Source organism: Peromyscus leucopus, chromosome 7 (assembly GCF_004664715.2).
Source record: "Peromyscus leucopus breed LL Stock chromosome 7, UCI_PerLeu_2.1, whole genome shotgun sequence".
NCBI classification, from domain to species: domain Eukaryota; kingdom Metazoa; phylum Chordata; class Mammalia; order Rodentia; family Cricetidae; genus Peromyscus; species Peromyscus leucopus.
Window position 1 is genome coordinate 49,976,951 of NC_051069.1, and position 27,560 is coordinate 50,004,510.

At 55.1% G+C, this 27,560-nt stretch overlaps 2 protein-coding genes across 12 annotated transcripts in view; both read left to right on the plus strand.

Moving 5' to 3' along the window:
* Dock6 (dedicator of cytokinesis 6) overlaps window positions 1–7,506 on the plus strand; it is a 62,468-nt gene extending 54,962 nt beyond the window's left edge. For 3 of the 11 annotated variants that reach the window (XM_028872495.1, XM_028872491.1, XM_028872492.1), the window contains 9 exons: window positions 2,232–2,363; window positions 2,503–2,517; window positions 4,189–4,314; window positions 4,403–4,492; window positions 4,723–4,959; window positions 5,436–5,579; window positions 5,666–5,772; window positions 6,332–6,493; window positions 7,284–7,506. In XM_028872495.1, the coding sequence (XP_028728328.1) occupies window positions 2,232–2,363; window positions 2,503–2,517; window positions 4,189–4,314; window positions 4,403–4,492; window positions 4,723–4,959; window positions 5,436–5,579; window positions 5,666–5,772; window positions 6,332–6,493; window positions 7,284–7,326 (1,056 nt within the window). In that variant the 3' untranslated portion in view covers window positions 7,327–7,506. Of the gene's footprint in view, window positions 1–2,231; window positions 2,364–2,502; window positions 2,518–2,936; window positions 3,158–4,183; window positions 4,493–4,722; window positions 5,018–5,435; window positions 5,580–5,665; window positions 5,773–6,331; window positions 6,494–7,283 lie in introns of those variants that run through there. The other 8 variants (XM_037207691.1, XM_037207695.1, XM_037207690.1 and 5 more) reach the window with 7 other exon arrangements.
* Window positions 7,507–9,392: 1,886 nt separating this feature from the next.
* Kank2 (KN motif and ankyrin repeat domains 2) overlaps window positions 9,393–27,560 on the plus strand; it is a 32,269-nt gene continuing 14,101 nt past the window's right edge. Inside the window, 4 exon segments of the mRNA XM_028872497.2 lie at window positions 9,393–9,494; window positions 12,507–12,607; window positions 12,945–13,721; window positions 13,724–14,173. Coding sequence (XP_028728330.1) covers window positions 12,571–12,607; window positions 12,945–13,721; window positions 13,724–14,173 — 1,264 coding nt within the window. The 5' untranslated portion in view covers window positions 9,393–9,494; window positions 12,507–12,570.

Here is a 27,560-nt window from a genome sequence, read left to right on the forward strand (position 1 = left end):
ATAAATCAGCTGGGCGTGGTGGCATATGCCTTTAATACCAGCACTCGGACATAGAAGAAAATCAGTCTCTGTGAGTCCGAGGCCAGCCGCCTAGTCTACATAAGGGTTTCTGTTGCTGCAACAAAACACCATGACCAAAAAGCAAGTTAGGGTAGCAAGGCTTTATTTGGCTCATACTTCCAGATCATAGTCCATCACTGAAGAAGTCAGGGCAGGAACTCAAACAGGTGGGAACCTGGAGGCGGGAGCTGGTGCAGAGGCCATGGAGGGTGCTGCTTACTGGCTCGCTCAGCCTTTCTTATAGAATCCAGGACCACCAGCCCAGGGATGGTACCATCCACCATGGGCTGGGCCCTCCCCACTGATCACTAATTGAGAAAACGCCTTACAGCTGGATCTCATGGAGGGATTTCCTCAACTAAGACTCTTTCCTCTGACACACAAAGCCAGCCAGTACACCATGTCTCAATATGAATCAGTCAGTTAATCTTCGCAGGGAGAATAAAAGGGTCAAAGCCAAGCTTGGTAGTCTGTCCTGTCACCCTAGCTCTGAGAAGGCAAGATGGGAAGACCCATGGGGTCCTCTGCTCAGCCAGTTTAGCAGAATTGGTGAGCTCCAGATTCAGTGGGAGAACCTTTCTCAAAATAGATAGTGGAGGGTGACTGAAAGACATCCAGTGTCGATCTCTGGCCTCCAGGGCATGCGCACACCGAAGGGAAGGCTGGACATGGCAGTGCCTAGTCAGCCCAGCACTTGGGAGGTTAGGCTTAGGGTCAGGAGGTCATGGTCATCCTTAGCTACAAGATCAGCCTGTGCTGCCCAAGACCCCTTCTCAGAGAAAAAAAAATCCAGCAAAGCCAAAAGGCAAACTGGGGTCTGTTAGATGGTTCTGCAGGTGAAGAACTCAGCATGCAACCCTTACTGCCCCACTTCAATCCCTGGGACCCTCATATAAAAAAAAAATTAATTAAAAAAAAGATTGGGGTTGGGGGCAAGCACAAGGACCTCACCTCCAGGAAAAAAAGAGAGAGAGAAAGATTTGTTTATGTGTACGAGTGTTTGCCTGAATGTATGTGTGGGCACCATCTATGGTCCTGGTGCTGATGGAGCTCAGAAGAGGGTGTCGGACCCCCTGGGACTAGAGTTACAGACAGTTGTGAGCGGCCATGTGGGGGCTTGGAATTGAACCCAGGTCCTCTGCAAGAGCAACCAGTGCTCACTGAGCCGTCTCTCCAGTTCTGGTTTGTTTCTGTTTGTTTGTTTTGTTTTGTTTTAGACAGGGTTTCCCTGTGTAGCCCTGGCTGTCCTGGAACTTGCTCCATAAACCAGGCTGGCCTCGAACTCAGAAATATGCCTGCCTCTGCCTTCTGAGTGCTGGGACTAAAGGCGTGCGCCACCACAGCCTGGCTTATTTTTTATTTTTTATTTCTTTGAAGATTTATTTATTTTATGTATATGAGTGCTGTATCAACTTTATGCCAGAAGAGGGCATCAGATCCCACTATAGATGGTTGTGAGCCACCATGTGGTTGCTGGAAACCTCTGGAAGAGCAGCCAGTGCTCTTAACCACTGAGCCATCTCTCCAGTCCCTTATTTTTTATTTTTATTTGGTTTTTTGAGCTGTGGTTTCTTTGTGTAGCCTTTGTTCTCCTAGAACTAGCTCTGTAGATCAGGCTGGCCTTGAAATCAGAAATCAGCCTGCCTCTGCTTTCCGGAGTGCTGGGCTTTAAGAAACTACTGCCTGGCTCTATTTTTCATTTTCATTTTTTTATTTTTTTTGGTTTTTCGAGACAGGGTTTTTCTGTGTAGCTTTGCGCCTTTCCTGGAACTCACTTGGTAGCCCAGGCTGGCCTAGAACTCACAGAGATCCGCCTGCCTCTGCCTCCCGAGTGCTGGGATTAAAGGTGTGAGCCACCACCGCCCAGCTCATTTTTAAAGCAAACTGTATTCAGGGTGGTGTGTCTCACTGGCAGAGCAAGTGTTTGCCTAGCTCGTTCAGAAGCCCTGGGCTTCATCCCTAGTGCTACCATGGCAACACCCTCCTCCCCTCCTGGCAAGGAGGAGTTAGTACAGGTTCCCCCAGCTGTGGGCCTGGGTAAATGTCTGTGAGGAGAGGTGGGGACACATTGGGGGCCCAAGCAGGAGGACATGTCCTCCCTGGGATAGGAGTGCCGGGGGGCAGGGCATGGCGGGTCTCGGGGACCCTTCCCTCACTTCCCTGTTCCCCAGGGTGGTTTGTATGAAGCGGTGAACGAAGTCTACAAAAACCTCATCCCCATCCTTGAAGCCCACAGAGACTACAAGAAGCTGGCTGCCGTGCATGGGAAGCTGCAGGAGGCTTTCACCAAGATCATGCACCAGGTGGGCGCGGGCCCCTCCGGATGGGCTCCTTCCCAGTCCCGCTTCGACCTCTTGCAGGCCTGGGCCCCCGTTTTCTTTACTCTGGCACTCTGCTTCCCTCTCCTTGGCTTTGCTGACCTGGCCTCCTCTTTCCCCACAGAGCTCCGGCTGGGAGGTGAGTCTGAGGGGTTCCACCATCCCTGGTGAACGTTGGTCGGTGAACACCAGGGGGCAGCAGAGTGGCATGACGCCCCTCCACATAGGCCGATGGGGGTGATGACGCACAGCCCCCTACTTCCTCCCCCCATGCCTTCCCCCAATCTCAAGGGCAGCCTCTGAGTCACCCAGCTGGGAACTCTCCAGAGACACCCCTCCCTCGGGTAGGGCCAGCTCAGTCACCATCGGGTGGGGGTGAGAGGAAGGGGCTATCTCTCTCCTCTCTGGCTCATTCCTTTCCTCCACCCCTTCCATCTCTGTCTTAGGGTTCCCTTCGCTCTCTCCATCCCAGTCTCCCCAGCTTTGTGGAGGACCACTGCTCCTCATCTCTTGTTAAGGACTCATGCCCCCCCCATCCCTCCTCCTTTCTATTTTTAGGCATCTCTCAGTTGAGGGAGAATTTTCTGGCCAAAGATGGCAGGAACCCAGAGCCCTGGCAGGCTGGGTGGAGGCCAGTGGGGTGGGTAGGTCCCCGCCTTCCCACATCCTTTGTCCCTCTCCTCAGTAGAATGACTCTCATAAGGTGGTATAACCAGGAGCCTGGGAGGGGGTAACTCTGACCTCTGACCTCTGACCTCTCCAATGACTGTGTCTCTCTGTCCACCATCCCTCCATCCCTGTTTCTGGCCTCACCATGTCTGCCCCACCCTGTCTGGATCGACCTTGGTGAGTGAATTTGGAATGACCCCACCTCCTCTCCCATGGGTTGGGGGATGGTTTCTTGGGGTGAAAGGTCTTCCTTCCACATTTAGAGCTAGGGACACAGAAGAATGTCCTAGAACTAGAGCCCACCATCCCAGGACAGGAGGCGGCCCAGGGCGCTCCTCAGTCACTCAGTCACTAGGGCCTCCGCTGGGCCTGGGTCCCATGGGTGTGAAGGTGGAGCTGTGAGCAACACAGCCCCTAATTTGGTATCGGAATGTCGGTGGTGACCTGATGGGCAGACAGAAGCTCCAGGTTATGTTAAACAGGAAGCTGACAGAGGACGCGAACGAAAGGGAAGCCTGCCCTGTGCTCAGGAGGCCGAGACAGGACAGTAGAGAGGCCAGGAGTAGCCTGGGCAACTTGTTAAGACTGTCCCAAAAGTAAAAAACACGCCGGGCTGGTGATAACACCGGCCTTTAATCCCTGCACTGGAGAGGCAGAGCCAGGCGGATCTCTGTGAGTTCGAGGCCAGCCTGGTCTAGAGTCCCGGTCAGCCAGGGCTATGTAGAGAGACATTGCCTCAAATAAAGAAATGATTTTTAAAAAGAAAATGACTGGAAGCTTAGCTGAACCATAGAGCCCCAACCTAGAATCTTCCAGTGGGGAGCTGGGGTGTGGTTCAGCCATGAAGTGCTTCCCTAGCATGTGGGGGCTCTGGGCTCAGTCGTCAACACACACACACACACACACACACACACACACACACACACACACACACACACTGATGGTGGCTGCATCTGGCTGTGGTCTGGGTCCCCTGGCAGTTAGTCTAGCGCACTGTTTCCGAGGTCCTCAGACGGGCTCCTGCGATTCTCAGGACTCCCCATTCCCACCTTGTCCTCTCCACCCCACCCTGAGTGTGTCGGGGTGGCGGCCCCCCGCAGAGATGCCTCGGTGCCAACACTACCCGCTTCCCTCAGCCCAGCGCGTATTCGGGACATATTTCCGAGTGGGCTTCTATGGTGCACGATTTGGTGACCTGGATGAACAAGAGTTTGTGTACAAGGAGCCGTCAATCACAAAGCTGGCAGAGATCTCGCACCGACTGGAGGCACGTGCTGGCGCTGGGAGGTGGGACAGGCCATGTGGGTTATAGTGGGCTGCCCCAGCCGGGGCCCGAGTCAACCCCGTGTCTCTAGGAGTTCTATACGGAGAGATTCGGGGACGATGTGGTAGAGATCATCAAAGATTCTAACCCAGTGGACAAGTCCAAGCTGGACCCACAGAAGGTGGGTCCTCTGACCATCTCCCCAAGATCCTATATTGAAAGGGTCTGCAAATACCGTTGGGGGGGGGGCAAGTCCTGTCTCTCAGGCGATTCCTGTGCATCCAGAATCAGGGAGACCGGGGCTCTAGATTCAAAGCCTTCGAGCCCAGAGGGACCAGGAACTCTGGCTGGAGCTGCGGTGTCGGGTAGACCCAGGCTGCTCCCAGACTAATGCATGACCCTGTGCCCCAGGCCTATATCCAGATAACCTACGTGGAGCCGCACTTTGACACTTACGAGCTCAAGGACCGGGTGACCTACTTTGACCGCAACTATGGACTGCGAGCCTTCCTCTTCTGCACGCCTTTCACGCCAGACGGGCGTGCGCACGGGGAGCTGGCGGAGCAGCACAAAAGGAAGACCCTGCTGAGCACGGAGCACGCCTTTCCCTACATCAAGACACGCATCCGAGTGTGCCACCGTGAGGAGGTGGGACCCCCGGCCCAAGAAGGGGAGATACCGGGACTCAAGGTCCAGGGAGGAAAAGGTAGAGGAACTTGAGGACTTGGAGAGAAAAAGGTAGAGGAAGCCCACAAACAATGCTTTTCAGGGACCCTGGATTCAGGAGAGCGAGATAGGGTTTGGGAAACAGCAGAACTGGGTATGGGAAATATAAGGACCCCAGGTTGTAGACTCCAGATGCAAGCCTCTGCCACCAGGGCTGGATAGACTCAACCTTAGAGTCCCCAGACTCAAGGGCAGGCAGCGTGTGAACCAGACTGAAGACAGCTGAGTCAAGACCCACCCAAGGGAGCACCAATCTCCAGCACTGTTGATGGCCTGAGACCCTCCTATCCCGATTCCAGCTACCTTGGGGTGGCTTGTCCAGGTCATGGCAGGCCCCGGCGTGTGCACCCCAACACAGGCACACATATCCATACGTACATGCCCCGCTCACCCCACAGACGGTGCTGACCCCGGTGGAGGTGGCCATTGAGGACATGCAGAAGAAGACACGGGAGCTGGCCTTTGCCACTGAGCAGGACCCTCCAGATGCCAAGATGCTGCAGATGGTCCTGCAGGGCTCTGTGGGACCCACCGTGAACCAGGCACGGCGGGCGTCTCTGGCAGTGGGTGCCGGCTACCGGGGCCTTCTAGGTGCCGCTTAGGCCTTCATGAATCTTCTCGCCCGTAGGGTCCCCTGGAAGTGGCCCAGGTGTTTTTGGCAGAGATCCCAGAAGATCCCAAACTCTTCCGACATCACAACAAACTGCGACTCTGCTTCAAGGATTTCTGCAAGAAGTACGCTGGCTTTTATAACCCTGCCATCCCGACTCCTGTGCACCCAGCCTGACTCCCGCTCTACCCAGCCTGACTCCTGCTCTACCCAGCCTGACTCCCGCTCTACCCAGCCTGACTCCTGCTCTACCCAGCCTGACTCCTGCTCTACCCAGCCTGACTCCTCCCTGCTCTACCCAGCCTGACTCCCGCTCTACCCAGCCTGACTCCTGCTCTACCCAGCCTGACTCCTGCTCTACCCAGCCTGACTCCTGCTCTACCCAGCCTGACTCCTCCCTGCTCTACCCAGCCTGACTCCTGCTCTACCCAGCCTGACTCCTCCCTGCTCTACCCAGCCTGACTCCCCCTCTCCCCCGCCCTGCTCTACCCAGCCTGACTCCTCCCTGCTCTACCCAGCCTGACTCCTGCTCTACCCAGCCTGACTCCCTATTTTAAGTTCCCAGGCCCCATTGTGGGCCTTTGCATGCCTGTCCCCACACCCCGCATCCTTCAGGACTCCCTCGCCTCTGTGTTCGCTCTCTCCTGAGTGCCAGCCCCCAGCAGCCTCCCCCTGCCCCCCCAGGTGTGAGGACGCGCTGAGAAAGAACAAGGCCCTGATCGGGCCGGACCAGAAGGAGTACCACCGGGAACTGGAACGCCACTACAGCCGCCTGCGGGAGGCCCTGCAGCCTCTGCTCACCCAGCGCCTGCCCCAGATGCTGGCGCCATGCTCCACCAGCCTCAGGTGCCCACGTGGGGGCTGTCACGAACATGAGCACACACGTACATGTGACCATATACAGCAAAGTCCATGCCCGGCCTGGGTTGTGTGACTTCGTGTATTCTACTTTTCTGTTATTCCGTTTGACTTAGCGGATGGGGCATGTATGTGTCACGGTGCATGTGTGCGGGTCGGAGGACAGATTACAGCAGGCAGTTCTCTCCTCCTGTGTGGGTCCCAGGGGTGGAAAGCAGGTCAGCAGGCTTGGTAGAAGTGCCCTAACCGCTGAACCATCCTTCACACTCGGTCTCTTCTGAGATTGAAGACTGAATCTTAGGACTTTGGAGATTGAATCTTAGGACTTTACACGCTAGGTTAGTGCCCTACTACTGACCCACATTCCCAGCCTTTATTTAGCTATCTGAGCCTCAGTTTCCACATCTATAAAATGGACATTATTCCCATCCCCTGCAGTAGATTTACCAACCCTTTGTGAATCTTCTGGTCTGGGAAAGCACAGTGGTTAACTGGCTACAGGTTATTACAGCCATGCTTGAATACCTGAGTTTGATTCCCCAGAAACCACATGGTGGGATGAAGGAACCCATCCTAGTAGGTTGTCTTCTGACTTCTACATGTGCACCACGTGGCACAGAAATAAATGTGGTTTATTTTAAAAGGAAAATCCTTTGGATCAGGACAGACAGGAGAGAGTCTAGACAGATTCTTGGAAGGGTTGCATGATGAGAGACGACGAGGCGGGTGGGGGACTGTGGAGCTGGGGTCCTGTGGCTGACCTGCCTTCTGCCCCCAGGAACTCCCTGAACAGATCAAGTTTCCGGAAGGCTGACCTCTGACCCCGAAGACCAGCAGCCACACCTCAGCTGTCCACCTTTCCGGACTCACTCCTGCCCCCTCATCCATGGGGCGACCACATCGTCCTTAGGGCTGGGCCCTCAGCCCCTCTGTCTGTCTGCACTGATGGATCCTAAGTTTGGTTCTGTTTGTTTTTAATTTAAAATGAGTTTTATATGCAACCTGTGTGGTGTGGTGACGGTTGGCACAGTTTCTGCCCGGGGAGCTAACGTCCAGCTGAAGCGCACACAACCAACATGTCCATGGGAAAGAGTGCTGTGTGCGTGTGTGCGTGTGTTCGTGTGTGTGTGCGCGTGCGTGTGTTCATGTGTGTGTGTGCGCGTGTGTGCGTGTGTGTGTGCGCGCGCGCGCGTGTGTGCGCGCGTGTGTGCGTGTGGTCATGTGTGTGCACGTGATGAGGGTTTACATGCACCGAAGTGTGGTACATGTGTAGTCCTCAGTTTCTTTCCACATTTTGTTTTGTTTTGTATTTACTGTCTAGCCCAGGCTAGCCTGGAGCTTAATTTATAGACCAACTGGCCTTGAACTCACAGAGATGCACCTGCCTCTGCCTGCCGAGTGCTGGGATTAAAGGCGTGCGCCACCACGCTTGGCTTCTCGTCACCTTGTTTTTATTTTATTTTTTGTCACATTTACTTATTTATTTGCGTCTGTATGTGTATGTGGGTGCATGTGTGCCATGGCACACACGTGGAGGTCGGGGGGCAGCTTTCAGGACTCCCTCTTCCACCGTGGGGACCCCAGGCCATCGGGCTTGGCAGCGGGCACTTTCTTCTTGTTTTCCAAGACAGGGTTTCTCTGTGTAACCGCCCTGGCTGTCCTGGAACTCGCTCTACTGTAGCCCAGGCTGGCCTCGAACGCTCCACCTCCTGGGTGCTGAGGTTAAAGGTGTGCGCCACCCTTAGCAGGCGCCTTTCCCTGATGGGCCTCTCCTTGGTGCTCCGCTTGTTTTCTAAGACAGATCTCACTGAACCTGGAGCTCACAGGTCCAGCTGGGTTCACCGGCCGGTGAGCCCCAGAGCTCCGCCCAGCTCTCAGAATTGGGCTTGCGGAGGAACTTTGGGCCCAACTCTTGCATGGCTGCTGGGATCTGAACTCAGGTCCGGTGCCTTCATCGGCAAGCGCTTTAGGCACTGAGACGTCTCTGAGCTCCGGGAGTCATGAAGTCCCAGGCCCAGAGGCTTCCGGAGAGTTCCCTCCCCTCCCTCCCCTCCCCCTCCCCTCCCCTCCCTCCCCTCCCTCCCCTCCCCTCCCCTCCCTTTGTTGTTGTTAACTGTTTCATTTGGTCGTTTGTTTTTTTAAGGCGGTCTCACGTAGCGCAGAATCACTGTAGTAGAAGGTGGCCTGGAGTACCTGAGAGCCCTGGCTCCACATCTTTGATGTGCTGGGACTGCAGGTGTGCTCTTTCATAGCCAGAGTGGCTCCGGAAAGTTCCATGCAAACAAAAATGGTTCATCCCTGGGCTGGGGGTGCAGCTTAGCGGCACGGTGATTATCTAGCATTCAGAGTCCTGGCGGCCACCCCCAACCCCACAGAAATCAATAAACCACGCCCTGTGACTTGTGTCAGCCTGTGAATAGTGTGAAGGGAATTTTCTGAAGGTAGGTCACGTGGTTGGCCCCATTTTACTGATGGGGAAACTGAGGCCTAGCTCAGGAAGAGATAGGTGGGGGCCGGGGGATTGGGCTACTCGAAAGTGCGATCTCTGAGCTTGGGCCGGCGGTCACGCCACGGTACACCCGGCCGGCAGCTGGATGGCTTCCAGCCTGCAGCGGCCAACGGGGGAGGGGTGACCTCCAGCCGCCGCCACCGCACCCGCCCTCGAGCTGGGCCGCGGCCAGCTCCGCCCCCTGCAGCGTCCAGCTGCAAAGGGCGGGCACCGGGCTTGGAGAAGGAGGGACCCCGTCCCGAGGGCGGGTGGCCGGGGGCGACTGAGCCCCGACGACGTGCGCAGTCAGCAGCGAGGGTGCGTGCCCCCCCCACGACCACCCTTCCACTTCGCCCCCAGCCCCCGCTGCAGAGGCGCCCGGGAGGCGGGAGGGGCGGGGCTTCTGCTGGGGGCGTGGCCACCGCGCTGGCCCGGCTGGGTATCGGCGGCCGAGGCGGAGCGCGCAGGACGCCTGGGACGGCGAAGGCTGGAGCGCGCCAGGCGAGTGGGACCCAGGGCTGGCTGGGTGGCGTGGGGTCCGAGCTACTCTAGGGGGGGCTGTCGGGATTTCTAACCCACTTCCAACCCGAGGCTCGAGCTCACTCCTCTCTCTGAGCTGGTCCCTCCCAAGTCTCACCATCTGCTCCCAAACTTTGCAAACCGGAGCGTCTGGATCCCCGTGCTCCTGTCCCCTCCCCAGTCCTGACCTCGGCCCTGCTTATTTTCCCCCAAACCACCTTCATTCCTTTATCTTCCTGCCTCTCTCCCTCGGCTCCTCCTCTCCTCTAGCTCTGTCCCCTTCCCTGCCCGGGTTCCCCCTTTCTCAGCTCCCGGTGGCCGGGTCCGGCCCCTCAGCGGCGGGAAGGCATCCGGGCGTCCGGCCGGGCTGGGCTTGGCTGCTGGGCGGGTTGGGGGGGGATCAGCAGATGTTTGCCATTAGACGGGGACCCCGCAGGCCCCGCCCCCTCCCCGCCCGGGGCGGGGTCCTGCTCACCCCCAACTTTGGGGGCGGAGAGAGCGAGCAGGAAAACCCCCAGATCCGCCCAGGCTGATGGGGAGGTGCACTCTGGGGAGACCCTGTGGCCCTTCCCTGAGAACTCCCACCTGTTGGTTCTTCCAGCCTCCTTCCACCACCCCCATCCGGGGATCTTGTAGGGAGAGAGGGGCCCCTTCCCTCCCCTGCCACCGAGTTACCCGCCTGCCTCAGATGACTGGAGACCCTTAGACCTCAATCCCCAATCGCCGGGAAGTGAGATGCGCGGAGTTCAGAGGTGCCTTGAGCGAATCTGCCACACTTAGGTTCAGTCCAGGCCACCATCACATCTTGCCCAGAGTCGGGCAAGATTCACACTCGGTGATAAACTTGGGTGAGGGCTTATCTCCTGGGGTTGTCATGGCAACTGAGAGTTGCCATTATAACCTGGAGTCTTGGAGGATGCCTACAATCTCAGCATTTGGGAGGCTGAGGCCAGAGAGTTAGTGAGTTCGAGACTGGCCTAGGCTGTATAACAAGCTCTTTTCTTTTTCTTTGTTTTTGTGTTTGTTTTTTAATTTGTCTTTGGAGACAAAGTTTCTCTGTGTAGCTCTGGCTGTTCTGGAACTCTCTTTGTCGACCAGGCTGGTCTCGAACTCACAGAGCTCCACCTGCCTCTGCCTCCTGAGTGCTGCTATTAAAGGCGTGCGCCCTTCGGCACAAGCTCTTTTTTTTTTTTTTTTCCCCAGAGCTGAGGACCGAACCCAGGCCAGGGCCTTGCGCTTGAGCGCTCTATCACTGAGCTAAATCCCCAACCCCTAGAAGCTCTTTTCTTAAAAACAAGCAGGGCTGGGGATGTAGAACGCATGCCCAGCGTGTGTGAAACCTGGTGCTCCATCCCCAGAATGGCGTAACTGGGTGTGGTGGTACAGCCAGCAGTGCCCAGCACTTGGGAGGTAGAAGCAGGAGTAGCAGAATTTCAGGGTCATCCTCAACCACATAGTGGGTTTGAAGCCAGCCTGGGCAACATGAGACCGGGTCTCAAACAAAAAACACAAAGCAAGTTGGTGTTGTAATTATTAATTTTATTCATTCCATCTCAGCACCCCTACCTCAGGCTATCCCAATCCTCAGGCTATCCCAATACTGCTCCCTACTTCTGTGTCTCTCTTAGGTCCCCAGAAAGTATTTTGAACCAGCTTCCTGTTGGAGGGACTGAGATTACAGACAGATGCAGAGCCAATTTCTCCTACAATTGGTCACTGTGCATTCCAGGTGTTCAAGCCAGCAAAGCAAAGGGCAGAGCCGTGGAGAGACACAGACTGGAGGGTAGAGACAGAGGGACGCAGACTGGAGGGGTAGAGACGTGGAGGGTCGCAGACTGGAGGGGTAGAGGACAGAGGGACGCAGACTGGAGGGGTAGAGAGATGGAGGGACGCAGACTGGAGGGGTAGAGAGACAGAGGGACGCAGACTGGAGGGGTAGAGAGACAGAGGGACGCAGACTGGAGGGGTAGAGAGACAGAGGGACGCAGACTGGAGGAGCAGAGACGTGGAGGGATGCAGACTGGAGGGGCAGAGCCGTGGAGGGACGCAGACTGGAGGGCAGAGATACGGAGGAAAACTAAGCAGGAGAGAGAGAGCATCCCAGACCTGCCTTCATGCCCAACAGGTGCCCCACCTGCCCCGTCCTCCCAGGTACCCATTGTCCTGGCATCCACAGCCTAGAATGGTCTACCCTGGAGGATGAGGTGGGTAGAGGTGTCTGCAGCAAGGTGGCTGAAGGGTAGACAGCAGAAAGTACTGACCCTGGCTGACCTCCAAGGCTGAAGTGGACTAGTAAGAGCTCTCTGCAGGCTGTAAGCACCCCCCTTTCCTGCCTCCTCTCCAGCTCTATGACTTCCCTGTCCTCCACCCAACTCTATCCCTACTGCACCCCCCTACCCTCCCAGCTCGGACACATCCTGAGGGGGCAGGAAGTTCTATGTAGCCGGGCAGAGAAACTGTTTATTTTTAGAGAAAATTGTTTCCATAAAGAGGAAGGCTTCTCACAGCTTGTATCCTCACCACTTTCCCCCTCTAGGGGCCTGGCTCGGCTCTCAGCTTTGGGGTCGCCGAGGGGTCCCACCCTCCATGTTCTGTCTCTTGCCCCCCTCTGAGATCCCACTGTGTCCCTGCTGGCATCCCAGCCCTCTACCTACCCTTACCCAGCTCTCCCTGTGGCACGCACTCGGAGATGGGCCCAGGGGAGGGGGCACAGGAAGGGTGCGGCCCCCTGCCCTGGGGGCCATGTGGAGGCTGTGGGAACAGCTGGAGCCTGTCCAGGCCTGGACAGATGTGCACGCAGGCAGGGAGGTTTGGTTTCTTTGTTCTGGGACTTTCTATAGCCAGGCGAGGGTAGGGAGGGGAGCTTGGGTGTTTAAGTATATGAGAGGTGCCTGACCCGAGGGAGGAGGCCGTCTGTGGAGGGAGGGCGCCCGCCGCATCCCCTCCCTTCTCCCTGAAGACTCGCTCCTGAGCCTGCCCTGTCAACCTCTGCAGGTCACCCGCAGGCAGTGTGACTCACAGCTCGCTGGGTGGCACCTGAGGAGCTACAGCAGAGAGGATGGCCCAGGTCCTGCATGTGCCTGCCCCGTTCCCAGGTCAGGGGCAGGTGGGGAGGGTGGGGGAGGGCTCTGCCCTGGAGGGCTAGAGTGGGGAGGAAGACACTCTGCCAGTCCGAGGGGAGAGGTCAGCCCTAACGTGAGGGGGAGGGGGGGGAGACAGCCATGTGAGGCTCTGAGCGGGAAGAAAGCCCGAATGTGAGTGGGGAAGGACGTCCCTGACCTTGTCGTGGATGGGTGACAGGGCCAGACAAGACCCTGTTGATCTAGGGTGGGCTCCCAGCTCTGGCAGAAGCTGCCTCTGCCCCTGGGCCGCCAGCTGGGCAGAGAGGGGCCCCGAAGTGCTAATTTAAGGCCTTGGCTCTCCCCCCTCCAGGGACTCCTGGCCAGGCCTCCCCAGCAACCTTCCCCAGCAAAGAGCCAGACCCACCATACTCTGTGGAGACGCCGTACGGCTACCGCCTGGACCTGGACTTCCTTAAGTACGTGGATGACATTGAGAAGGGCCACACACTGCGCAGGGTGCCCGTGCAGCGCCGGCCGCGCCTGGGCTCCCTGCCGCGGGGCCCGGGCTCCTGGTGGACGTCCACGGAGTCGCTGTGCTCCGACGCCAGTGGGGACAGCCGGCACTCGGCCTACTCCTACTGTGGCCGTGGCTTCTACCCACAGTACGGGGCCCTGGAGACCCGTGGCGGCTCCAACCCACGTGTGGAGCGCACGCTGCTGGACGCCCGGCGCCGGCTGGAGGACCAGGCGGCCGCCCCGTCGTCGGGTGGCCTGGGCTCCCTGACGCCCAGCGCCGCGGGCTCCACCAGCTCCCTGGCAGGCGTGGGCCTGCTGCCACCCACGCCTCGCAGCTCCGGCCTGTCCACCCCGGTGCCACCCAGTGCGGGTCACCTGGCCCATGTGCGCGAGCAGATGGCCGCGGCCCTGCGCAAGCTGCGCCAGCTGGAGGAGCAGGTCAAGCTGATCCCCGTGCTCCAGGTCAAGCTGTCGGTGCTCCAGGAGGAGAAGAGACAGCTCACGGTGCAACTCAAGAGCCAGAAGTTTCTAGGCCACCCCTCAGGGACCCGGGGCCGGAGTGAGCTCTGCTTGGACCTTCCGGAGCCCCCCGAGGACCCTGCTGCGCTAGAGACCCGCTCTGTGGGCACCTGGGTCGGGAACGGGACTTGGGCATTCCGGATGGCGAAGCTGCCCTGGTGGCTAAAGTGGCCGTGTTGGAGACCCAGCTCAAGAAAGCGCTGCAGGAGCTGCGGGCGGCTCAGACCCAGCAGGCCGACCTCCCGCCCCAGGCCTGGCCACCGCCAGACACCCAGGTCCGAGTGGACACCGTGCGGGTGGTGGAGGGTCCTCGGGAAGTGGAGGTGGTGGCCAGCACGGCAGCGGGGGCCCCTGCACAGCGAGCCCAGAGTCTGGAACCCTATGGAGCAGGGCTGAAGGCCCTGACCACGTCTGGGGGCACCGAGAACGCCCTCGTGTACCGCAGCCATGAGGTGGTGGAAACCATGTGCCCGCTGCCCACAGCCACCACCAGCCACGTGCACACGGCCAAGAAGATCAGCATTACAGAGCGGGCTTGCAGTGGTGTGGCCAGGACTGCAGCAGGTGAGTGACTGTCCGGGAGACCAAGTGGGGCCTCTCGTCATCAACCTTCGGCCAGCAGGTGGGCCTCAGAGCTGTGGGTATCAGGCAGAGAAAGTTGGTGTCTAGGGGGTCTGGGGAGTTGGCACAATCGGTAAGTGCTTGCTGTAGGAGCAGGAGGACCTGGGTTCGGATCCCTAGCACCTGTGGCTGTGGCCACGCCCACTTGGAATCCCAGGGTGGCTAAAGGCAGATGACCCACAAATCCCTGGAGTCCAGGGTGGAAAGGCAGAGCTGACTCTGGTTTTATTTTATTTTATTTTATTTTTTGAGACAGGGTTTCTCTGTGTAGTTTTGGTGCTTTTCCTGGATCTCGCTCTGTAGCCCAGGCTGGCCTCAAACTCACAGAGATCCGCCTGGCTCTGCCTCTCGATTGCTGGGATTAAAGGCGTGCGCCACCACCGCCTGGTGATAATACATTATTTAAAAGGTAGGCAGTACCTGAGGAACACCACCATCTCTTTGCCTCTGGCTTAAACATACACACAGATACACACATATATGCATATGTGCATGCACATTCACACACATGCATGCCCACACACATACATGCACAAAGAAATTGAACATCTAGCGTATTGCTTTGTTGAGGTAAATGATCCAGAAAACGGGAGTTGTTTGAAGGAGGTTCCAAGATTGCTGGCTTCATGGCGAATTCTCCCCTTTGGATTAAGAAATGGCAGGCGTGTGTTGGCACATGTAACCCTAGATAGAGCGTTTTGTTCGCGGTTCTGAGGGACAGCTTCAGGCATGGCTGGATCCAGTGCTCAGAAGTCATGTGGAATCTCCAGCATGTCTGTTCTGTGGGCCCTTCCGGTGGGTGAAGGAGTCTGGAGCGAAAAGGCTCGCTCTCCACGGATCCGCCTCGTTCACATCACGCCACATTAAAACCCACGAGTGGCCTCCCGTGGCAGAACCAACAGTGCATCTCCCACTGCCCAGCCCTGAGGGTGGAGGAGACCCTCCCCGGGCCCGGTGGCCTCGGAACAGGAAGGGGTGCCCCGGGAGGAAGTGCTGAGTCCTCGTGCCAGGAAGGGCTGTATACAGATTGTCAGCTGCCCAGGAGAAGCTGCCAGGATGATTCATAGGAGCGGTCACAGCTGCTCTGTCTTGGCACGGGCCGGGGGGCAGCTGCTCTAAGTGTCTCACCGAGGGGGGCTGAGGAAGATGGGCCGAGGTACCCCGGGTTCCGTCACTGTGTGACCCCACAGAGTGACTCCACCTCTCTGGGCCTCCACTTTCTCCCTGTGACGGGCTCTAATACAGATCCACCCTTCAAGAACCCCTGGGAAGAGTGTATACAGTAAGCGCTCAAGCAGTGCCTCCTCTGCTGACAGTGATCCGGTCGGCCTTTGTGGGTCGGTCGGTCGGCCGGTCGGTTTGGGGTTTTCTTTCCCTTCTGGGCTGTGTGGAGTTTGAGAGTCTTGCTGGGCTGTGCGTTCACTGAGCCCCCCCCCCCCCCCCCCCTCCCCCCCTTCCCCTCCCTTCCTCGCCTTTTTACCTCCATCTCCCTCCTGAGTGCTGTCTGTCAGGTGTGGGACTTCACCTGGCTTAGCCTTGAACCCTCAATCTCCTGCCTCAGCCCCCTGAGTGCTTGGGATTACAGGGCATTTAATCCACTCCCGGCTTCAACTCTACTTACAGCTGTGGAAACTGAGGCTTAGGGCAAGGATTCACTGCCAGGGTCCGCCCCGAGGGCCCACGGGACCTTCTCACCCCAGACCCAAGGCCAAGTTGACTGGAACCCCGCTGACACTAAGGGGCGCGGGCTGCAGGGCCCAGCTGTGTCTCCCTGCTTCCCTGTTGTTCCTGGCCAGCTACGGAAACCACCCCTCTGTTCCGTGTCCATCTAAACACCCGGCCCTGGGGTTCTGGCCCCCGGCCAGGGACCCGCCCAGCCCTGCCTTGGAATCTTTGAGAGGCACCCTCCATTCCAGACGTGCCTCCCAGGGCAGTCATGGGACCTCCTGCTTGCCGGACATACAGACAAAGCTATGTTCACTGTCTATGGAAACTGCCACCCCGGAAGTCCTCCCTCGTGTCTCACTGCAGTCCCTCTTGCTGCAGCTAGCTTACATCAGGCCTCACTGAGACGGAGCTGGAGTGTACTTCGTCTCCTTCAGTGGGTGCTTAGTGCTTAGTCTCCCAGGCACTAAGGGAACACACAGGAAACCACACTTGCAAAGCCTCCTGCTCAGGGCCTGCGACGCGGTTCAGCAAGCAGAGTGGCTTGTCACCAAGTCTGAGTTTGGTCTCCCACCCACATCATGTTTGTTTTTGGAGACAGGGTCTCCCTATATTGCACTGGTTGACCTGGACAGTGCCATGGAGACCAGGCTAGCCTCCAGTTCACAGAGATCTGCCTCCCAAATGCTGGGATTAAAGGTGTGCACCGCCAGGCCTGACCCAGAGACCCACATAACGGAAAGAACTGACCCCCCCAGCAAATTGTCCTCTGACCTCCACACACGCACCAAGCCATGGCACACACATCCAAGTAAATAAATGCCTAAGTCGGTGTGACTTTTTAGGGACAGGGCCTCATTATGTAGATCAGGCTACCCTCAAACTCACAGAGGTCGTGCACTGCCTCTGACTCTGGAGTGTTGGGGATGAAAGATGTGCACCAGCGTGTCCAGAAATAAATGTCATTTTAAAAATACCAAGGCAGAAAATATGCAAGAGACCCCAATAAGCAAGTGAAAAAGTATCCACATGGGAAATACACGTTTAGATAAACAATGAGAGAGACAGAGCAGGTGGTGAGAGTTCACTGGGGTGGTGGCCTCCCTGTGCCCTGTCTGTAATCTTGAGCATGTTCTTCAAACTGTGGTCTACTGCCGGAGCATCCTGAACCTCCTCAAACTGTGTGCTGGGTGTCCTGACAGACTGTTATGCTGGGGTGTGGCTCAGTGAGAGCCCCTGCCTAGAATTCCCAGTGAGGGGCTGGGGTGTGGCTCAGGGAGAGCCCTGCTGGACCCAGTGAGGGGCTGGGGTGTGGCTCAGTGAGAGCCCCTGCCTAGATCCCCCAGTGAGGGGCTGGGGTGTGGCTCAGTGGTAGAGCCCCTGCCTAGAATCCCCAGTGAGGGGCTGGGGTGTGGCTCAGTGAGAGCCCTGCTAGAACCCCAGTGAGGGGCTGGGTGTGCTCAGTGTAGAGCCCCTGCCTAGAATCCCCAGTGAGGGGCTGGGGTGTGGCTCAGTGGTAGAGCCCCTGCCTAGAACCCCCAGTGAGGGGCTGGGGTGTGGCTCAGTGGTAGAGCCCTGCCTAGGATCCCCCAGTGAGGGGCTGGGGTGTAGTTCGGTTGCAGAGCAGCTGTCCAGTGCTGTGAGGCCCTGGGTTCTGACCTAGCGCAGTGAATCATGGTTGTGCGGCCTGGCTCTGTGTGTACGGTGGATATTCACAGTCAGCTCTAGGCTCTATGGTGTCTTTTTGACTCAATATGTTCAGGTGCCTAGCACTCAGGAAGCTTAAACGGTTGGGGGGGTCACCTCAGCTTCAAGGCCAGCCTGGGCTACAGAGAGAGTGAGGCTCAAAACAACGTGTGACCAAGGAGATACAGCCTGTGGGCAGAGAAGCGCCAGGCCAGGGCACAGTGGGCTCAAAGGCCCTGGGGTAAAGGACTTGGGCTGACGAACTCGAGAATGAGCTAGAAGTGGACAAAGAGTTGAGGTGCGGGGGTGTGTGTCCCAACATCCGAGGGTGAGTGCCACAGGCTCCTGTGCTCTGGCGGCACAGTGTCAGAAATGAAATATGATGTAAGACCCTAGCAGGCTGCAGCTAACGTCGCCAGGCCGTGTTCTGGGCTGACATGCATCCCCGTGCTGTGGAGACGGCTGGTCTTGAACAAGCACGGTGACCTGAATTGGACCCCTGAACCCATGTTAAAAAACCCTGCGTGGTGGCACACGTAATCTTAGGGTTTGGAGAGGCCAATATGGGGGGCCGTGGGGGCTCACCTGCCAGCCTGGCCTGTTCTGCAAACCCCAGGACAGTAAGAGACCCTCTCTCACACAACCACAAACTTCACAGAAAACAAGGGCCGCCTGCACAGTGGCTCAGTGGTTAAGAGGGCTGGCTGCTCCTGCAAGGAACTAAGTTTGGTTCCCAGCACCCATACTGGGTATCTCATAACCACCTGAAATCGCAGCTCCGAGCGATCTGATGCCCTCTTACGGCCTCCACAGAGCTCTCTCTCTGTCTCTCTCTCTCTCACACACACACAAACACACATGCACATGTACACACATATGAAAGTTAAAACATATCTTACAGCTAAGTGTAGTGGCGCACGCCTTTAATTCCAACACTCTGAAGGCAGACGCAGATAGGTCTCTGTGAGTTTGAGGCCAGCCTGGCCTACATAGTGAGCTCCAGGCCAGCCAGGGCTATAGAGCAACAAAAAAGTGATGTATAACGTTTGTAGAAGCATTGGAAAGTGCAGAAAAATCTAGACCACCAGAATCTGCCTCCCCGACCCAGGTGTAGCCGCCCTCTAGATTTTTGTCCATTCTGTTTTGTTGAGATAGGGTCCCACTCTGTAGTCCAGGAACTGGCCTGGCACTCATGGCCATGCTCCAGCCTCAGCTTCTGAGTGTTGGGATACAGGGGTGTGTAAGCCAGATGCAGCTCCTGTAGACATGTCTGTTCTTTGGGTTTTTTGGTTTGGTTGGTTGGTTGGTTGGTTGGTTGGTTGGTTGGTTTTTGGTTTCTCTGTGTAGCCCTGGCTGTCCTAGAACTCATTCTGTAGACCAGGCTGGCCTCAGCTCACAGAGATCGCCTGCCTCTGCCTCCCTAGTGCTAGGATTTAAGGCGTGTACCGCCACCACCGGCTCCCATGCTTTTGGTTTTATTGTGTGGTCCTAGGAATGGAACCCAGGCCTCACACATGCTAGGCCAACACTCCACTCCAGCCCTATTTCTGAATTTTTAATTTTCCATTTAATTAATATATTTGTTTATTTATTTATTTGGAGACAGGGTCTCAGGTAGCCCAGGCCTTGAACTCGGTATTACCTTGAATTCCTGATCCCCTACCTGTCCCTCTTGAGAGCTGGGGTTACAGGTTGGAGCCACCATGCCTGGTTTATGGGGTGCTGGGGCTGGGACCCGGGGCTTGGAGCATGCTGGAATACGCTCCACCGCTCAGCTCCGTCCTCAGACCTGTTTTATTTTGTACGAGTGCGTGTATTTGAGACAGTTCCATTTTGTAGTCCAGGCTGCTCTCGTCCCCTGCCTCAGTCTGGCCTGCCTGACTGGGACCTCGGGTGTGAGCCACCACAGCCAGCATGAGGTTTTCAAGTGAGTAAAAAGTATGTTTTTAATATCTGGCACCACAGAGCTGATGGGAATTATTGTTTTGCTTGATTTCATTTATTTTTTCAGCTGCTGGGATGGGACCCAGGGCCTCCTACATCCTGGGTAAGCAGTCTGCTACTGGGCCAGGCCCTGAGCCCTGGGCTTTTCACACGTCCTAAATCATTTTCCCCAACCACATCAAAACGTAAAGGCTACTGAGCATGGCAGCACATTTCTGTAATTCCAGCACTTGGGAGACTGAGACAGGAGGATTGCTGTGAGTTCTGGGCCAGCCTGGGCTACATAGCAAGATGCCCTCTTGAGAAAGGGAAGGAAGGAAGAGAAAAGAAAAAAAAAATTGTAAATCGAAAACAGGGCTGGGGGTGTCTCCACCGAGAGAGTGCCTGCCGGAGATACACGAAGCCCTGGGTCCATCCCAACATCACCTACCACATAAACCAGGCACAGTGGTCAGGGGCTGTCATCCCGGTGCTGGGGGGTGGAGGCAGGGGGATCAGGAGTTAAAGGATGAAAAAGGAAAAAAAGGAAGTTATTTTTCACTTTTCCCGTGTTCGTTTTTAAGAGAGAGAGTTAAAGGACAGGCTGGGACACATAAGACCTGTCTCAAAAATACAAATAAAATAAAAATAAGGGCTGGAGAGATGTATAGAGGTTAAGAGCATTTTTTTTTTCCCTCATCCAGAGGGTCTGTTTGGTTCTCAGCACCCACGTCAGGCAACTCACAACCACCTGTAACTCCCGATCACTTGGATCCTCCCTGGTGCGCTGGGCAGTGGAGGCGCACTCCTTTAATTCCAGCACTGAGGAGACAGAGCTGGTGGATCTCTGTGAGTTTGAGGCCAGCCTGGTCTACCAAGTGAGATCTAGGACAGGCTCCAAAAAAAAAAAAAAAAAAAAAAAAAAAAAAAAAAAAAAAAAAACACACAGAAACCCTGTCTTGAAAAACAAACAAACAAAAACAAGAAAGATATGGTTTCTCTGTGTATTGCTGACTGGCTGGCCTGGGACTCACTATGTAGACCAGGCTAGCCTAGAATCTCTGGAACTCACAGAGATTGACCTACCACTGCCTCCCAAGTTCTGGGACCTCCCGCTTCTCATCCATTTTTCAATTGCAGCTTTCGTCCCATTCGAGATATATATATATTTCTATATATTTCTTTTCTTTATTCTTTATTTCTTTTTCTTTATCCTTTGGTTTTTTGTTTCTGAAATGGGTGTCGTGTCGCCCCCCCCCCCATACTGTAAGCTAAGCGGACCAGCCTCACCCTCCTGACCTTCCTTCCCCTGCCTCCCCATGCTGCCGTCACAGATGTTCACCACCATGGCCAGCATACTTTATCTCCTTTCGAATTACTTGCAAACATTTACTTATTCAGCGTGTGTGTGTGTGTGTGTGTGTGTGTGTGTGTGTGTGTGTGTTGGGAGTGGTCTCTCTCCTACTGTGTGGGTCCGAGCAATCACACCCGAAGTGTCAAGGCCTAGGACCAAGTTCCTTTATTCCCTGGGCCATCTCTGCAGCCCAGGATTTGCTTTTTGAAGAGGATGTTTCTTTGTGCTGCCCTGGCTGGCTACCAAGCAATCCTCCTGCCTCACCCTCTGCATTCCCGGGGCCCCCAGGCATGCGCCACCACCCCGGGCCTTCCTATCCCTTTTAATATCATTGCTGCACCCCACCTTCAGCCACTTATTTAGATATTCCATGTCCTTGAAAAACATGCCCTGTGCCTGCTTGATTTCCTTAAATGGTCTTGTGTTTCAGAAAAACAAGATCCTCGCTCTGTTTCTTGTTTTTTCCACTTTAATTTTTTTCCTCCAGTGCTGGGATGGGGCTGTGGGCATCCTCCAAGCCGGGCCGGTGCCACAGCGCTGAACGCCTCCTCTGGTCTTCCTTTTCTTTATTTTATTACGTTTATTGACTTTGTGGGGTGCACGGCCACAGTGTGCATGTGTGGAGGCCAGAGGACAGTTTAGGGGGTCTGTTCTCCTTGATCACCTGTGGGTCCTGGGGATCAAACTCGAGTCATCCGAGCCTTTAGCCGCTGAGCCACCTTGCCAGCCTGAGTCTGTCTATTTCTACATGGGCCCTGGGGATCTGAATTCAGGCTGCCGGCTCTCGTGGCGAATGCTTTTACCTGCTGAGCTGACACACCACCACTTTATGGTTTTTGTTTTGTTTTAAAATAAGGTCTTAGACAATTGTCCAGGCCAGCCTTGAGCTCACTCTAGCCTTAGGCAGGCCTTTGACTTGTGATTGTCCCCAGCTCGGCTCCCCAAGTAGCTTGGAACCAGGCCTGGAGAGAGGTGTGTGTAGGTGTGAGCATGTGTGAGCAGCGTGTGCATGGGGGTGAGGGCACAGCCTCGGGCGTCGGTTTGAGGAGGAGTGCGCTGTTGACCGCTGTTGTGCTGGGCTAGCTGATCTGCGGCTTCCGAGGAGTCTCCCTGTGCGCCCGCCTCTCCTTAGGTGCCCTGGGGTGGCAGACATGGACAACCATGCTGGGGTTTGTGGGATTTGAACGCAGATCCTCAAGCTTGCACAGCCTGTGCTGTGATCACTGAGCCGCTTCCAGTCCTTGTAATCTGTAAAATGCATCACATTTTTATTTCCTGGGGGAAGGGTGGCAGAGGACAGCTTGCAGGAGTCGGTTGCCTCCCCGAGATTAAACTCGATCGCCAGACTTGGTGCGTGTGCCTTCACCCTGTGAGCCCTCTTGTTGGCCCCAGGAAAGGGTTTTCCACCCATGTTTTGTTTTATTTTGTTTCTCAAGACAGGGTTTCTCTGTCTAGCCTTGGCAGTCTTGGAAATTGCTCTGTAGACCAGGCTGTCCTCAAATTCACAGAGATCCCCCTGCCTCTGCCTCTGCCTCCTGAGAGCTGGGATTAAAGGCGTGCGCCACCATGCCTGGCCTGGAAGGAGCCTTTTAAGCCTGGTTTATTTGTTTTTCTTTTTTCTCTGTCTTCCTTCCGTTCTTCACACAGGATCTTGCACACATGTAGTACATACACGTGTATGTATATACATATAGCACACACGTACACATACACATAGTACATATATATAGTACACACATGGTACATAGACTACAGTACACATATATAGCACAGCACATACATAGTATACACATATATACTGCATGCTCATGTTATATATATGTATACATACATATATACATACACACACACACACACACACACACACATAGGTTGACCTCACACTCCTGTCCCTCTGGCCTCAGACCCCTAACCCCAGTGCCTGGGCTTACTGGCCCAGGATGAGCCAGTGCACCAGGTTATACCTAAGGTTTACTGCTCCTGTTTTTATTAAGGTGTATGACGCATTGGGGCAAGCGTGCTGCCTTGTGTGAAGCAAGGCTTCTTTCTTGTTTACAACTAGCTGCCCAGGCTAGCCCAAGGGCTTCCAGGGCTGTCCTCTCTGCCTCCCATCTCACCATAGGAACCCTGGAATCGCAGACTTCCACCACTATGTCCAGCTTACACGTAGGTCCAGAGATGATCTCAGGTCATCAGGCGAGCTCCCTCACCCACAGAGCTGCGCCGCCAACCCCCGGCCCCAGCACTGTAGATCAGGGGCTTTAAGCCAGGCGTCGTGGTGCATGTCTGTTATCCAGCACTCGGAACGAGGCAGGAAGATCTCTAGCACAAGGCCAGCCTGGGCTATAGAGAGACCCCCAGACAATAACAAAAAGAGTCTGAGGACGAAACTCAATTTCTGGAGCACAGGCTTAGAATACAGGGAGTTCCGGGTTCTGTCCCAGAACTTGGGAAGTAGAGGCAGTGAGTTCGAGGCCAGCCTGGGCCCCATGAGACCCTAACTCAAAAAAAAAAAGACAGTGAGCAAGCCAGAGCCACAGCTCAGTTAAGAATACTGCAGTAGGGGGTGGGGATTTAGCTTTGGGTACAGCGCTTGCCCAGCAAGCACAAGGTCCTGGGTTCGGCCTCAGCTCTGGGAGGAGGAGGGCAAACAAACCCGGGGTTCCTTCCCCAGTACCACAAAATAATAATAAATAAATGAGAGTTTGACACACCCCAGCACTGGCCCTGGCTCACAGTGTAAATCCAGTTCTGGTGTCAGCTGGGGTCACCACACCCTAGACTATACTACTTTTGGACAAGTTTGTAGCCAAGTGTCTCACCCCACCCTGTCCTGTCTGCACTCGGCTGTAAAGGAAAAGCATTTAAACTCCTTGCAGAACTTGAGTAGCGCCCAGGAACTTCAGGGAGCAGTGAAGTACCCTTGTTGTTTAAAAAAAAAACAAAATGTTAGTGGTGGTAGCTCCTACCTTTAATCCTAGCACTTGGGAAACCGAGGCAGACAAGCTCTATGAGGCCAGCCTGGTCTATGTATGATGTTTCAGGCCAGCCAGAGTTACAGAATCAGACCCTGTCTCCAAAAACAAAAAATCAAATTTAAAAAAATGTAGCCTCTAAAGAGCCCTGATGTTCCTTGGCCCTCCACGAGGCCCTGCCCGCAGCAGGAGGGAATCCCATAGAACAGCAGAGCCACGCAGGGTGTGGAGGCGCACAGGCCGCTTGATGAAGTGGAGGTTTCGCTGTTGGTTCCACACTGGAAGCTTGGGTACTGCCCGTTCTTGGAGACTGAGCCCACGAAGTTACTTGTGCCCGCGTGGTGGCACACCTTTGGTCTCAGCACTCAGGAGGAAGAGGCAGGACAGTCTGTGAATTTGAGGCCAGCCTGGGCTACAGAGAGAGTTCTAGGCTAGCCAAGGCTACACAGTGAGACCCTGTCTGAAGAAACAAAAACAAAGAGCTGGTGAGAGGGGGCAGTGGTTAAGAGCACTGGCTGCTCTTCCTGAGGACCCGGGTTCAATTCCCAGCACCCACAGGTCTCACCATCTGTAACTCCTGTCCCAAAGATTCTGATAGATGCTCTCTTTTATGCAGGCACCAGGCACATACATGATGCATAGACATACATGCAGGTAAAACATATACAGACACAGACACCCCCTACACACACGCACACGCACACACGCACGCACGCAATAAAAAAAAAACTTTAAAACCTAGAATAACTGATACATGGAGTAAAACGTACTCTCTTAAGTATGCATGTGGGAGCCTGAGTGGAGAGGGCAGTGCATCATACATGTGCGGTTGTCCGCCTTGTACAGCCTTTAACTATCTGATTGGTAAAGCCATCCTGGTGGCCCCCTATCAGCCACGGCAGCAGCAGGAAGCTTGTTTATAATGATCTTTAGTTGACCATCTCCAGAACTTTCCTTTAAACTGAGACAATGTCTTGGTACATAGACATGGCTGGCCTGGAGCTTGCTATGTAGACTAGCCTGGCATCACTCACAGAGATCTTCCTGCCTCTGCAGCGCCACACACCTGACTTCTTATGCTTTATCTTCTCCAAGGAAAATTTTGTCAGAGTGGGGTTTTGATCTGATTGGTTGATTGACTGTGGCACTGAGATTGGAATCCAGGGCATCACATGCCAGACAAGTGCTCTACCACTGAGCCACACCCCAGCCCCTCACTGGGGGTTCTAGGCAGGGCTCTACCACTGAGCCACACCCCAGCCCCTCACTGGTGAATTCTGGGCAAGCACTTTATTACTAAGCTGTGTCCCAGGTCCCAGATTTTAAAATAGTTTTTTTTTTAATTATTTATTTATTTATTTATTATGTATATAGAAGAGGGTTTGAGATCTCATTACAGATGGTTGTGATCCACCATGTGGGTGCTAGAAATTGAACTCAGGACCTCTGGATGAGCAGTCAGTGCTCTTAACCTCTGAGCCATCTCTCCAGCCCCTTAAAATAGTTTTTAAAATGCAGTTTTTCTAAGGTGTGGTGGTGCACATCCCTAACCCCAGTGCTGAGGAAGCAGAGGCAGGAGGGTGACCACAGATTCAAGGATACCCTGAGCTACAGAAAGAGAGAGAGCTGGACCAGCCTAAGCTATACAGTGAGCTGGTCTTGGAACATATAAATTAAGTTTTAGTTTTTAAATTTTTCTAATGGCACCTGTTCCCGTTTCCTGGTGGCCAGACTCACAGCTGTTTAATGTTAGATTAAGACAGTCTGTCCCTCACATGGCTTAGGCAGGGAATGCAATTGTGAGTGTTCTTTAAAGAGGCGTGAGGAAGGGGTAGGGAGGGAGTTCAGTGGTGGAGCATTTGCTGGGCAGCTGTGAGGATCCGAGTTCGAATCTGTAGAACCTAGTAAGCTGGGTAGAGTGTCTCATAACCCGAGCGAGCACACTTCTGGGAAGATGGGGGCAGAGACTGGAGAGTCCAGAGCCCGCAGGCCGGCCAGCCTGGCACACAGGCGTGAGCAGCGGAAGACCTCACCTCTACAAGACAGCCGGTGAGGACCTCACCAGAGGCTCTCTCCTCTGACCTTCATGCATGCTGCTGTGGCAACTGCGTGTGCACACACACACTCACAGTCACACTCATACACAGCCACACACAAAATCACACACTCATACACACAGTCTCACACACACTCACACTCATACACAGCCGCACCCAGAATCACACACACTCATACACACAGACACACACACACACACACACACACACACACACACAGAGTCATACACTCAGGCACAGTCTCACCCAGTCACACCCACAATCGCACAGTCACTCACACACATTCACACACAGATCACATAGTCTCAATCACACACACACACACAGATAAAGAACAGGAAACAGCAGGCAGGGGTGGATGTGCACGCCTGTGATCCCCGCACTTGGATGGTGGAGACAGGAGAATTGCTCCAGGTTCTAGGCCAGCAGCCGGGGCTATATAGCAGTGCCATGAATTAAAAGATACTTTGGGAGAGGGGGAAGAGATATTAATATACTTGCTTGGGTCCCTCAGCTCCTAGATATGAAGTTTGGATCTCTGTCCTGGCCACCATGCTCCTGGACACAGTTGGGCTTTTTTTCTCTAGAAAATACTCAGCGTGACAGAGTGAGGGCATTGAGTCTGAAGCCAGGACTGTGAGATCTCCAGGATCTCTGTCACTGGCAGGCTGCTGGCGGGCAGCTCTGAGCTGCGGTGGTTTTGTGCAGCTCAGTGATTTTGGCAACACGCCAGGCCTGGGTTTCCTCCCTGTGTGATGGAGCCCTTCGTGGGGTGGAGGTCTCGATGTAAGGACCAGTTTGTCTGTTTGGCTGTACCGTCAGGGCACCATGACTGTCAGGGGATGCTGTGGGAGTCGGAGGATTCGAATCCTTTGAGACAGACGGTCACCCATGGACCTGGAATTTACCAGAAGACGAGGCTGGAAGCGTCAAGCCTGGCTCTAGGGTGACCTGTGGCAAGTTTGGCAGTGGGCACTGCTTCTTTGTGTGGATTCTGGGACCAGCTCAGGTCCCCATGCTTCCAGAACCAGCAGGTCCCCACTAGCCCTCTCCCTTACCTTGGCATGAGGTCTTGCTTCTTTGTTTTGTTTGTTTGAGACAGGGTTTCACTGTGTAGCCCTGGCTGTCCTGGAACTCACTCTGTAGACCAGGCTGGCCTCGAACTCACAGAGATCCACCTGCCTCTGCCTCCCGAGTGCTGGGATTAAAGGTGTGCGCCAACACACCTGGCCAAAAGTTTTCAGTTGGTGTATATTTAGTGGATAAAGGTGTGCCGCTGAGTGTGTGGGTTCTAAGACAGCTTGGGAGCGGTTCTCCCCTCCCACCATACAGGTGATGGCTCATTCCTTCTGTGGGTGTCTGTCTGCCTCTGTGTGCCTGCATGTGTGTGTGTGTGTGTGAGTGTGTGTCTGTCTGTCTGTCTGTCTGTGTGTGTCTGCAGGTGTCTGTCTCTCTGTGTGTGTGTGTGTGTGTGTGTGTGTGTGAGAGAGAGAGAGAGAGAGAGAGAGAGAGAGAGAGAGAGAGAGAGAGAGAGAATCTGTGTGTCTGTCTGTGGGTGTCTGTCTCTGTGTGTGTGTTTAAATATTTATTGTTATTTATGGGAAGAGATGCCCACAGAGGCCCAAAGAGATGCCCAGAAGCTGGAATTTTAGGCTGTGGTGGGCTCCCTG